The sequence below is a fragment of the Mixophyes fleayi genome, chromosome 8, assembly GCF_038048845.1.
Source record: "Mixophyes fleayi isolate aMixFle1 chromosome 8, aMixFle1.hap1, whole genome shotgun sequence".
Lineage (NCBI taxonomy): Eukaryota > Metazoa > Chordata > Amphibia > Anura > Limnodynastidae > Mixophyes > Mixophyes fleayi.
The window spans coordinates 121,567,282-121,580,850 of NC_134409.1; the positions used below are offsets into that span (position 1 = coordinate 121,567,282).

Here is a 13,569-nt window from a genome sequence, read left to right on the forward strand (position 1 = left end):
AACCCACAAAATGGCTGCCCTAATGTCTGTATGTAGTGTTGGGAGGAGATGCACATAGTTTTCTTACAGGCCAAAATAACATTAACTTGTTAAAAAAAATAACATAATTTTAGGGGCCCTAATCTTAAATCAACATTGGGAAAGTCAATCTTAAATGGTTTGAGATAATGAGAGCACACTCCCCAGTGCCAATGGTAACCCTTTCAATGGCGCATTTCCTCTTCCTCAAATCCTCCTCCACGTTTCTCCATTATTGTCTCTCTATGTTTATAATGACATTTGCCTCTCTCTTTGTGTCCCAAAAAACCCAATCTGGTTTCTTACTGTAACAAGATTTTACCCACTGTGGGAGTCATCAACAAACCTGAGAAAAATGCTGCAACGTCGTGGCACATGCACTACTCAGATGAGGCCTCCGCTCTCCTCTTTTTGAGGAGGCCTCAGGGGAGAGCAGTAGCCTTGAAGGGGAGGTGGGGGTGGCATTGAAGGCCCCCCTTCACCTCTGGGCCCAAGCCCAGCGCTATCATTATGCAGCTTTATGCAAGTGCTTAGGGTGCAGGTATTTGGGGGTGCCCCTGAGGGCTGGTACCAGGCATTTGTGTGGTAAAATAAAAAAACGGGCTGCACACAGCGTACGACATGTGATCAGCTCTGACTATTAAAGGGATAACGGATCAGCAATAAATAAATGGGGATGAGGGGAGGAATTAATATAATTGGCGGGAAGTTAATGTTGAGGGGGTTATGCATGATGATTGGGAGTTAAGGGTGAGGGGGGTTAATAATCTTTTTTGGAGTACTTATGATGAGGCTGAGGGAGGTAACCATTAAGAGATTCATGAACACATGGGATTAATTAAAGATGTTGGGGTTAATTAATTATGGGGATGAGGGAGTTAATGATTACAAAGGGGTTAATGATGTTGAAAGGGTTGTTATGATGAGGATGAATGATCTAATGTTTATAAGGAGGGGTTAATTATTAAGGGGGATGAAGTGGGAGTTAAGGATTATAATGGGTTAATTTGTACATTTGGGGTCTAATAAATAATGGGGAGGTTGATGTTTATGAAGAGGTGGTTCTGATGATGTGAGAAATTTAATGATTTTGAGGAGGTTAATGACTGATGATAGGATTGACTGATGAGGGGATTAATGATTATTATGAGTAGGTTAATTATGACGAGGGCTTATTTGTGAGGATTTGGGGGTTACTTAATATGAGCCAGTGTTGTATGCTTGCCCCCCCAGGCTAACATTTGACAGCCAGCCCCTGTATGTAATGTGTGGGGAGATGGGTGGGGCGGTATTGGTGTAATGTTGAGTGGGGTGGATTTTTTTTTTTGCTTTGTTTCAAAATATAAAATTTGGAACCCCTTCCCCTCTAGAAATCCTGTGTTTGCCCCTTTCTCTGAGCTTTGCCTAGGGCTCCGAGAAACTTTGCACTGGCTCTGTCTGAACCCCATAGCCGCTATGCCCCTGCACTCCCCCTTGTTATGCAACAACGACAAGTATTAGACAAACATTATGGCCGACGATCTCTCTGCTTTGACAACTCTAACATACACTATAATGATCAATAGCAATGATCTTATTTCACTCCAAGCTTTGTGCCATTGAGCACTGATGTGTATGTCATCCCAATGAATATTCATTTGCTACCATAGTAGAAATAGAAACATAGAATTTGGTGGCAGAAAAGACCCTACAGGTCCTTCTAGTCTGTCTTTTTTGTATGTGTTTATTATTTTGTGCATGCAACAATACCACGTGAGCTTATGTTGTACTCATATGCATTATTTAAAAGAATATTTCCATGGAACCCAGAATATTTATTTGAATCTACAATCATCTTTGTAGCTGATTGGGATTTGCAATATTGAATAAAACAGCTGGAGCACTGACAAATCAAAAATAAACAGTATATTGAGAAAACAGCTCAGACATTAGTTGAAACTCATAAATATTAACATTTTCATGCAGAATGTTATGTAACAACAATGTTATTTTGTGCTGACATTCATATTGGAAAATGCTGCTGGTGTAGGACAGATCTAGACAGAAATGGACATATTGAGAGGAAGTGCTTGGAGGCCGATGTTGAAACTATGCTATGTTAACTCCTAGAGCGCTGGGAAAAGCCAGCGATGCATTGAGCCATTGCTGCAATGCATTGTGGGTCCTCCCAGCACTGAAGGCATAAGGGGGAAGAGAGGAAAGAAGCTAGACTAGACAAATCAATGAAATAAAGCTAATACAGTACTTGGAATTGGTCTAGGCATGCCTTTGAGCCTTTGATTTAACATGTTAGCCTGGGTTTGACTGGGTGGAGGTACAGGTGATGGCTTTGGTTTAGGCCGATGAACTGGTCATGCATGACAGAGAAAAGAGTACAAAGTAAGGAGGCGTGAGTATATACACAAATATGACAGGACTAAGCGTCTCAAAGAAAATACAGCGGAGATGACAAAAATAAATGAAATAGCGGATCATCTACACGATCTCTAGAGAACTATACGTAACAAACTGCTATGTCGTAACAAACTACACCTAATAATACTCAAAGACAACAAAACATACAAAGGGACATTTGTGAAGCCTAATGCACATGTCATTATGCAAAAAGAACCCGTAGCAACCAATCAGATTTTAATCAATTGTTCGACGACAGTTTAAACAATCAAAGTTAAAGTCTGACTGGTTGCTAAGGGTTACAGCAATGTTTTTGCACAATGTCATGTAAATCAATTTTCATAAATGTCCCATAGATTAATAGGGCCAGGACACAAAAACTAGACAGGATGATATAGTTATCAATGAAACTGAAACTATATATCCCTATAAGGTGTCATTAAAATGCCACTGGGAATTTTGACACTTGTGCCTCTCAGAATAACTCATAACAAGGGAAAAGACAAACAAAAAAAAATCAGTTTACTGAGACATCTGGGACAAATTTACCAAACCAATGTTTATAACATATATTTAGGAGACGCTAGTGTAGGCACTCAATGACTGAGTGATGCTGGCAGAAAGAGGGATTGCCGTTAACCAGACCATGATAATTGACACCCTATGAATATATATATGATATATCTGTTTAGTATCTTGCTGGCAAAGTCCTTTGATTTCCACTACTAGCTCAATTTAACTTGCGTCATAATTACAAAAGTACTGCTGAGAAATAATATATAGCAATGCTATGTCATAGCTCACTGATATTACTGTATATATAAAGCATTTAGGGAGCAACAAACTACTCCATTATGTAAGTTAATAAAAATAATAATAATTGTGCATTGCAGAGGCATGTGCTGTCAACCAATCAGATGTTGCAGTAGATTTCATTTTCCTAATCTGTGCTACAAGAATGATAGCTATAATCTGATTGGTTGATTTAGGTTATGACACATTTAAGCATATCATATCATATTAATAAAAAGCTTCATTGAATGATGACAACTGCTCAAGACCATAAACTGCACCCCAATGATATCTTCATAAATTTGGAATAAAGCTTCATTCAATAATATATAATGTGGGGCTTGGAAACATGTCTAAGCTTCTGATAAATTCATTAATTTCATAGTATAGATTTTCTGCCATATTTCTTTACAAAGAACACATATATGTTGGTCTTCTTTTTAGAACAAAATTATTCTTAAATATTGCTGGTAACAATATACCTATCAACAATAATACATCCTTAAATATTTCTCTCTCTCATTCATATCTATCTATCTATCTATCTATCTATCTATCAATCATATCTCTTTCATATATATCTATCTTATATGTATCTATCTATCTATCTAGCTATCATATCTCTCTCTCATATCTATCTATCTATCTATCTATCTAATCCATCAATCTCATATTTATTTCATATCTAATCTATCAATCTCATATATATCTCATATCTATCTGCCATATCTATCTATCATATCTATCTAATCTCTCTCTCATATCTATCTAATTTCTCTCTCATATCTCTCTCTCATATCTATCTAATCTATCTATCTATCTATCTATCTATCTATCTATCTATCTATCCTCTCTCTCATATCTATCTATCTATCTATCTATCTCTCATATGTATCTATCTTATATCTATCTATCTAATATATATCTATCTAATATATATCTATCTATCTATCTAATATCTATCTATCTATCTATCTATCTATCTATCTATCATATATCTCTCATATCTCTCTCTATCTATCTATCTCATATCTATCTATCTTATATGTATATATCTAATATCTATTCATCTAATATCTATCCAACTGATATCTATCCATCTAATATCTATCCATCTAATATCTATCCATCTATCTATCTATCTATATATCGATCTATCATATCTCTCTCATATCTCTATCTATCTATCTCATATTTATCTATCTTATATGTATCTATCTAATATCTATCCATCTAATATCTATCTATCTATCTATCATATCTCTCATAGCTATCTATCTATCTACATATCTAACTATCTATCTATCTTTTCTTGCTATCTATCTTTACATACCTTGTGAATATATACATAAATATTACATAGTAAAAGCAGGATAAAGAACTATTGATAATTGTACAGTATAAGGGAGTCAATAACTTATTTCCGCATTATGTTACAATAAATAATACAATGAAAGGCTTAGCGAGCACGTGGCATCAATATTGTTTTTCACGCTGCTTCACTTTATTTTTCAAGACTTGCGCAGCAATATGGAAAATTACATTCTAAAACTACAGCAGTTGTTAATGTGACCCTTGAATTTGTCTTATATCCTTTTGTCTAATTTAAACATGTATAACATCTGTCACTATTCAAAATGTGTGCTATCTAATTGTTTCCTGCTTCTTTAATTATTTTCAACGTGAAATACTAGTGGTTCTCATATTGTGGCTTGAATCAAACAGCATCAAACCATGCCAGCTTCACCAAATATGTTCTCTGCTCTCCCAAATGTTAGAACGCAGCGATCAGAGTGTGACCCATCTGTCTTGCAGTTTGTAATACCAGCAAAGCTAAATGATTTAGAGATGGAAATAGCATTCTCTGCAGAGTGTGCGCACAAAACAAGCACCCGAATCGGGTGTCAGTCCGAGGGCTGTATGCTTATGCTGTAACACCAATATCCTCCCTTATGCTGTCCATATATGTATATACAGGTATAGCATAGACTCATCCCCATTACTGCACATAATCCATTTTATTCTCCTGTGAGATTCCTTTTGAATGAAACTGACTGTATATCTATGGCCTATGTAAGGAGGCTAGTTAAGAATAATGGGTATGCCCACTTTAGCAGAACTTTACTCCCTGCTGCCTCGGGATTCCGCTATTACCCCTTTAGAACCTGTAACTAGAATCTGCAACAATGCTTTAACTGTGCCCCTCTTTCCCCCTAATTTGCTTCAGCGCTACCTGATCTCAGCCCCAACTGCTTGTATAATAAAATAAACACATTTGTTCCGCTAGAAATTAAAAATGATCATGGATTTTTTTTTATGCTGGCAGACACCAGGAAAATAAGAAAGATAATTGAATTACACCCAGTTGGCAAGAACCTAAGAGGCAGCCTGCCACCCCTTCAGTTCTACTGCAATACGCCAGGTCCTATGGACCCTGCCCAAAATATCGCCAAACCCCCCTCTCATATCTTAATGTTTGTAGACAGTCTGTAAATACAATCCACTTTAATCAATGGAAGGCAGCACCTGACTTGATGGGTCCTGCAGTCGTTTATTTAGGATGGAGGCAGGACCAGTGCCATGATCGCCCAAACAGAAGACTTCATTTATTTAGTAAATTTTATATGTAAACTTTCCAGTCTGCAATATCTGGGTAATGAGGAATTATATAGATATATAAATATATAGATATAAAATAAGTATATATAGGACTTCAACTGTCTACTCAGCACTGAATGTGCATTTCATAGAAGACAACAACTTTATGTTTTGGGTGGCGTTGGATGAAGTTCTTTATGAAGCTGAAGGGAGGGAGTCTGGGCCAAATTTCACCCGTAACAAGGTGAATTGGTAATTTTGTCAGTTCCTTTTGCCTGGTTGATTTTTGCGGTTATATATATGCCTCTGCCTTCCCCTTCAAATAATGAATTGGGCTTGTTTTGGGCTTTACTTGGAGGTAACTGACCTTGGTTTGGGCATGTTTTGGAATTCAGAGTTGCTTTTTGTTCTTTTTTCTGAGTTGGCAGCACTGGAAATGATCTGTGTGATAGAGTAATGGATCTGAGGATGGATGTCTTAGGAGTAGTGATTTCAGCGAGAGAGTGTTGGAGTTGAGAGAGGATGTCTGGAGTTGCATTGGCTTGTGGTAGAGAAATTAGGTAAAAATGTGCCTTATAGAAAGCATTGATGCCTACTGTCCCAGAATGTCTGTGAGATTCTCTAATTTCTGGGAGTCCTCCCTGACTCCCGGGAGAGCAGGGCAACCTCCCGGGTCCTGAACACAATTAATTAAATGGCGGGGTCGGGGGTTATACGCGATTCACAGGTCATAGTGAACCTGGAGCGGCTAGGCTAGAACTGATGATGTGTGTTTAGGGTGTGGGGCCAAACAATTCGCTGAGCCCTGCCCCTCCGCATCTCCCGGAGGCAAACGTGCCAAAGTTGCCAAGTATGCTAGAAAGTAGTTGTTGTCTAATATGGGTAATGTGTAAGTAAATATCCCTCCTTGCGGAGTATGAATGTTCTTTGACTGACCTATTGCTTGTTTTGTTTTAAAGCCACAATCTTGTCTTTCAGCAGTAATTTGTATATCCGACTTGTTACATTTCAACTTTACTAGTTATTTCGGTTCATTGTGTTAGCCAAGTTTTCACTTGTCAAATAAGAGCACACATTCCTATGAAACACATATCCATGACAAATATTCTATTGCATTGAAATCTGATCTGTGTGTTTTTACGAGGAGAACATGATTCATAAACTCATTTAAGCATAAATATTACATAAATTAATAATATGGTACATTCAAATTGTTGACACTGATCTATTCTTTTAACTAATGGCAAAATAGTCATACATGGTATCCTTACTACACTGAGTTAAGGGACATCTGAGAACAATTGGTGATTTAAACAGAAAACATATAAATGTTGTTGCTGCACTAGTAAACCGTGTAAATGCAACCACTAATATATACATACACTGTAAGCACATGCAGTGTGTTCCTTTAATGCACCATTACACGCCACCATAAAAGTGGCCCTGTTATGTTAGAATTAAACGAACCTATGGGGAAATTACTCATAGCTAATGCATTATAATTCTTATTACTGCCTTAGTTACCTGTAAAGAAACAAGAGGTGACTTTTATAGAGTTAAAAAAGTGAGCACTATGCGAGATCCATGACAACCATTCTAGTCCATTATCCAGGCTGATATCTTGATCATATGGTCATAAAATATACACAATTAGCATATTTCTCATAAAAGAGAGTACGGGTCTTTGAAAGGATATATTTCATTTTCTCCATAATTGCCTACTCTTCCGGAATGTTTGGGAGACTCCAAATTTTGGGGAGCCGCCCCTGACTTCCGGGAGAGTAGGTCACCCTCCCTGATCCCACTTTTGTCTGTTGTGACGTAAATGGCAGGGCCTTGATTACATGATTTGTGGCACACGGATGAGTTAGATAGATAGATATGAGATAGATAGATAGATAGATAGATAGATAGATAGATAGATAGATAGATAGATAGATAGACAGATAGGAGATAGATAGATAGATATGAGATAGATAGATAGATAGATAGATAGATAGATAGATAGATAGAAGATAGATAGATAGATAGATATGAGATAGATAGATAGATAGATAGATAATAGATAGATATGAGATAGATAGATAGATAGATAGATATGAGATAGATAGATAGATAGATAGATAGATAGATAGATAGATAGATATGATATAGATAGAAAGATAGATAGATAGAAGATAGATAGATAGATAGATAGATAGATAGATAGATAGATAGATAGAAGATAGATAGATATGAGATAGATAGATAGATAGATATGAGATAGATAGATAGATAGATAGATATGAGATAGATAGATAGATAGATAGATAGATAGATAGATAGATAGAAGATAGATAGATAGATATGAGATAGATAGATAGATAGATATGAGATAGATAGATAGATAGATATGAGATAGATAGATAGATAGATAGATAGATAGATAGATAGATAGATAGATAGATAGATAGATATGAGATAGATAGATAGATAGATAGATAGATAGATAGATAGATAGATAGATAGATGAGAAATGTAAAAATGAATTTGTTGGTAGCAGATTTATCAAGTTACAACTATGCTGCAGTTCTTTTTTGTCTGGGAAAATATCACTCTCCCTAGGATTAATCCCAGCTACAGATAAATGTTCTGCTGTTTTTTCACACAAATATAACATGACTAAAAATTGTGGATAAGTACATTATGATACATTTAGTAACATTTAGATCATGTAGAGATAAATAATTATTTGAAAACACGAGTTGCAACAGCTCACTGGTTATTATGTCCACTCGCTGAGCGTCCGGACTTGTGCCTGTATCGGTCCCACAGGACATCCTCATTTTATTATTTCCAGATCTGGTCAATTTATTGGATCACAAGAGGTCACATGTATCTTACGCAGCCAATAACACCACTCACAGTCTGATGTGATATGTGCCTGACTAGATGTTCAGGCAGGATAATCATTGGAGGTAATTTACTTGTTCACGAATCCTTCAACATTAGCCAATTACCATATTGGACAACCAAACTGCAACATGCAATCAGTTACTTCTCAGCGTTTAACAAAAGTACAAGGTGAAGAACAAACAGTAATTCTTGCAGGAAACATGGAAGTAAGGGAGGAGTCAAGCTGAGATCACTATCGACAATAACTCACTTGATTCCTATTTTCCGGGACACTATCAGGTATTAAAGACTTGTCCCTGGTAAGGTCCGTATTTTCAGTATTGAAAACAAAAATCATTGCACAAAAAAAAAATTTTTTTTGCATGTGAGAGGCAATTATTACAATCAATTCTTGTATTCTAGGTTTTAGTAAACATTTATTAAAAAGGACTATTTAAAATACAACAAAGTACATTATAATCCCAATATGGTTGTATTCAACCAAATTGGCTAATGTTGAAGGATACGTGTAGTGCTCCAATGTGTGCTGAGACAGTATCGCATGTAATCCCCATGTATGTAGCGGATTTTTTATTTTATGTGCTGTGCCCTTTAAACAAGGGCTTAACGACCATAAGTGGAAGAGGTGCGGCTGTTTGGGGCCAACAGATGAGTGTCAAAGGTCCATGTGTATATGTGAGTTTTTCACCATTGGGCGGAACATGGGGCCCCTTACAGAACTTTACAATGGGGCCCACCACTGTCTAGCTACGTCACTTCCTTTAAAGTCAGGAAGAATGCTCATAATAAAACCAGACAAACATTTAATAAAACAAAAATTGGGACATATCAATGGTTAGAGCTACACCTTTGCCTATAAGCACGGTGGCTAAGTGGTTAGCACTTCTGCCTTACAGCACTGGGGTCATGAGTTCAATTTCCGACCATGGCCTTATCTGTGCGGAGTTTGTATGTTCTCCACATGCGTGGGTTTCCTCTGGGTGCTCCGGTTTCCTCTCACACGCCAAAAACATACTAGTAGGTTAATTGGCTGCTAACAAATGGACCCTAGTCTGTGTCTGTGTGTGTATATTAGGGAATTTAGACTGTAAGCCCCAATGGGGCAGGGACTGATGTGAGTGAGTTCTCTGTACAGCGCTGCGGAATCAGTGGCGCTATATAAATAAATGGTGATGAGGAAAATGAAATACATTGCAGTGAAACCCTTAACACCTATAATGACTGATAATATGCAATCAACTACATATACAGGTTTGTTTAATTTGTGTTCTGTAATGTTAATGGAATTTGCAAAAAACAAATTTATGAATTTTTGCCATCAACTTGTATTTTAGGTTTCGTGGGAGATTTAAATAATACACCCATAATAAGATAATTCTAAATAAAAAAAAATAAATGAGGTCCCCAGAATTTTGCAGGGGTTATTTCACTAATCATTTATGAATAAACAATGTATCGCTAAAACCTCTGTGCCAAAGTGTCTAACACCCTGCCCTTGTGTTTTCTAACATCAGAGACACTTTATACTAATCAGCTAACACCTGTCCTGTTGTAAATGTAGAGTTACCTAGCTTGCTGTAAACATACTTGGCACAAAATATCCACTCGGATAAATTTCTGCTTGGAGAAAATGCCTGCAGATTCTAGTTTATAATTCGATGCCCTAACTATGGTAAATTGAATGTTAGGGCTCATGAAATGTTCAAATTGTAGTTTTGGGGTTAAAAGAACCACACATTTATTGATTTTGTACAAAGCTCTGCTAACAGACCGCTGGGACAGCCAATCATAATACAGAACAGAAGGATGGAGCGCTAACAAAAGCACCACGGAGACGGTTACCTAGGGACAGCTGAGAGCCGGAGGAGCCTGGACCACAGTCAGAGCTGGATGATCTATAATATAAAAGCCTAGCGGCGTGTGTTAGTCTGTGTGTGGAAAAAAAACAAAACAAGCTGCAGCGCCACCTGCTGGGTGGAGTTATACACTGACCTACTAAATTCTTAGCATTATCTAATATATAAAAGTAAAAGCCTAGCGGCGTGTGTTAGTGTGTGTGTGTGTGTGTGTGTGTGTGGAAAAAACTATTTTCTCAAAAAGAGCTCATCCAATTGACCTGAAATTTGGTATACTGACATTATTTGACAAAAAAATTAGAATTGTGAAGTCAGTTAACTTCCATCATCCCCCCTTCCCCCCGTGGGAGGGGTAGTAAAAGCTAAATTTACGAGTTGAGGGGTCAAACTCATTTTCGTGAGGTAATTTTACCTCATGAACACACATTAAAAAGGGCGCTTGCCTCGGGAAGTAACGCTCTTCCCCTAAAGAAGCCTGTCATGGGAGCGGGCCAAAGTGACGCTATTTCCCGCTCCCGTCCCCCCTCCTTCCTCACACCCCAGGGTAAAAAGTTGGCAAACATGCTCTAATGTTTGACATTATCTATGGCCATGATTGGAGGATACCCAATTTTTAGGGGACAGAGAAAACACTTAAACGCAACTTCTTCCTTCAACAGAACACAACCAAAAACAATTACACCTGTCCCTTCCCTCTTGTAGCTGCAACAAGGAAACCCAAATAAAATGCTAATCAGTATGCTTAACACTGAGACCTACTGCCTGTAATATATAACTTTTTTAACCAATTATTAATAGCCTTTTAGGGACACAGGACTCACAAATGCATCTGAAGATAAGATCAGAGGGGAAAATATATTATAGCATACAGTACATAAATGTATATAAGTATGTGGCAGTACGTGGCTCAGTGGTTAGCACTTCTGCCTCACAGCACTGGGGTCATGAGTTCAATTCCCGACCATGGCCTTATCTGTGTGGAGTTTGTATGTTCTCCTCGTTTTTGCGTGGGTTTCCTACGGGTGATCCGGTTTCCTCCCACACTCCAAAAATATACTAGTAGGTTAATTGGCTGCTATCAATATTGACCCTAGTCTCTCTCTCTCTCTCTCTCTCTCTCTCTCTGTGTGTGTATGTTAGGGAATTTAGACTGTAAGCTCCAATGGGGCAAGGACTAATGTTAATGAGTTCTCTGTACAGCGCTGCGGAATCAGTGGCGCTATATAAATAAATGTTGATGATGATGATATAATCCCTATATTAGTATGTCTTTCCCTTCCGAAAATATAAAAGACTCCTGTATTTAATGACAGCTTTACCATAGATGAATGTACCAACAGTTCGCCCTACCAAGTTTTATAAACTGAATGGGTAATAATTTATAGGACGATGCAATATTTTGAATATTATTTATTTGTAAATATGTATTATACAAAAGAAGCATTCTATACAGACCTCTTTTTATGTTTATAGTAAGGACCTGGTAGTGCAAATTAACATCATATTGACCGGATCACTCAACCAAAAACACACAGTGGGGTATACAGTACATTTAGATTGCTATAGCAACCGGGTAAATTGTGACACTGGAGTATCTTTGGATACCCTCGTTTATGGAGTGGGAATCTGTATCAATCAGATGTACAAAAACACTGACGACTTTATCACTTACCAGTGCCTTTTATTTCATTGGTGGGGAGATCAGGGGAGATTAAGCACATGTTGAAGTTATGTGCAGCTAAAAGATTAACGATGGCGACCTAAATCATTGATAGAGGTGCTGGACTTTATCTCTATTTCTATTTGAATTCACTTATATCTTCAACGAGTGTTTACATAGTGATCTCACATTAGGAAGTACTATAATCTTGGAGATACAAGCCTCATTATTTCATATCACCTGTTGGACAGCAAACATATGGAAACCATGACTATATAAACGGAAACCAACAGACACCGGCTTCAGGATGAACCGTTAACATATTTGCTTCTGTCCTGCTCTCCTCCTGGAGGAAACAAGCATTTACAAATGAGTAAACCTTGTAATAAGGCAACTAGTAACTCTTCTATGAAAACACTGCTAAATGTGAACGTTCAATGTTATTGCTCCCTGCGGAGGAAAGAAAATGATGACATAAATGTAAGAGCTTTAACTAAACTACACCTAAGACCTCGGAGGATGTAGTAACAGAACACAGTGTGCCAGCCTCAAATACGCAGTCCAATCAACAGCGACCAAATATAAAACATAATACCATGAAGGTAAGGATGTAAAGAACAAAGCAATCATGGACTATTTCTTAAAAAGGGCATTTGCCCCAGGCCCACAGGGACAGAGCTCTCACCAATAGACTTTCTAATATTGGATTCTGGGTAGTAAAGGCCCTAAAATAGTTTGTATTTCTGGTCCCTGGTGTCTTATAAGGTTATTTATCATTTGTTTTAAAAAGGACAACCTCCTATTTAAAGTGTGTCATCTCCCTAATACAAATGTGGCCTGATAGATCTAATTGTAGCCAATATCTGACCTAATATTAATAAAAGTCCTAAATATTAAATGTAAAAACATACAATGTAATTTTCACCAGGGGCAAACATTTTCTTTTTTACATTTTGTCCTTGACCAATTTTGTTATATACTTTTTGGTACACCGTTGTAAAATTATCCTGTGCTTTGCAAAGGGGCATGGGAGTCTACTAATGTTTTCTTTGCCCTGGGTCCAGTGGTCGAAGTGTAAATTTTGAAGTGGCGGTCCACAAATCAAGAGTCACCCTGGATACACTGATCCGGGCATGTTGGCCAACACTGGGGCGTTGTCAATACTTGATGCAGACAATGTGAGTAGATCTGTTGTTATATTGGTGTTTGGCATAAGGCTGTGTAGACCTTTAAAGGGCTAGGAAGCGTACAAACACATTGGCTTATAATAATAACATATATATCACAAGTTCTGCCAAGGGGTGGCTGTAGCCATTTCATACAACTTGTATATTAGGTTCATTAGGTCTACTAAGT

General features: G+C 37.4%; 1 protein-coding gene across 22 annotated transcripts in view; it reads right to left on the bottom strand.

The window, feature by feature from the left end:
* The window catches only part of CADPS (calcium dependent secretion activator), a 395,853-nt gene that overhangs the window by 102,555 nt on the left and 279,729 nt on the right, over positions 1-13,569 (bottom strand). Inside the window, exon 20 of one of the 22 annotated variants that reach the window (XM_075183335.1) lies at positions 2,264-2,365. The exons of the other annotated variants lie outside the window; for them this stretch is intronic. Coding sequence (XP_075039436.1) covers positions 2,264-2,365 — 102 coding nt within the window. The remainder of the gene's footprint in view (positions 1-2,263; positions 2,366-13,569) is intronic. 22 annotated transcript variants of the gene reach the window in all.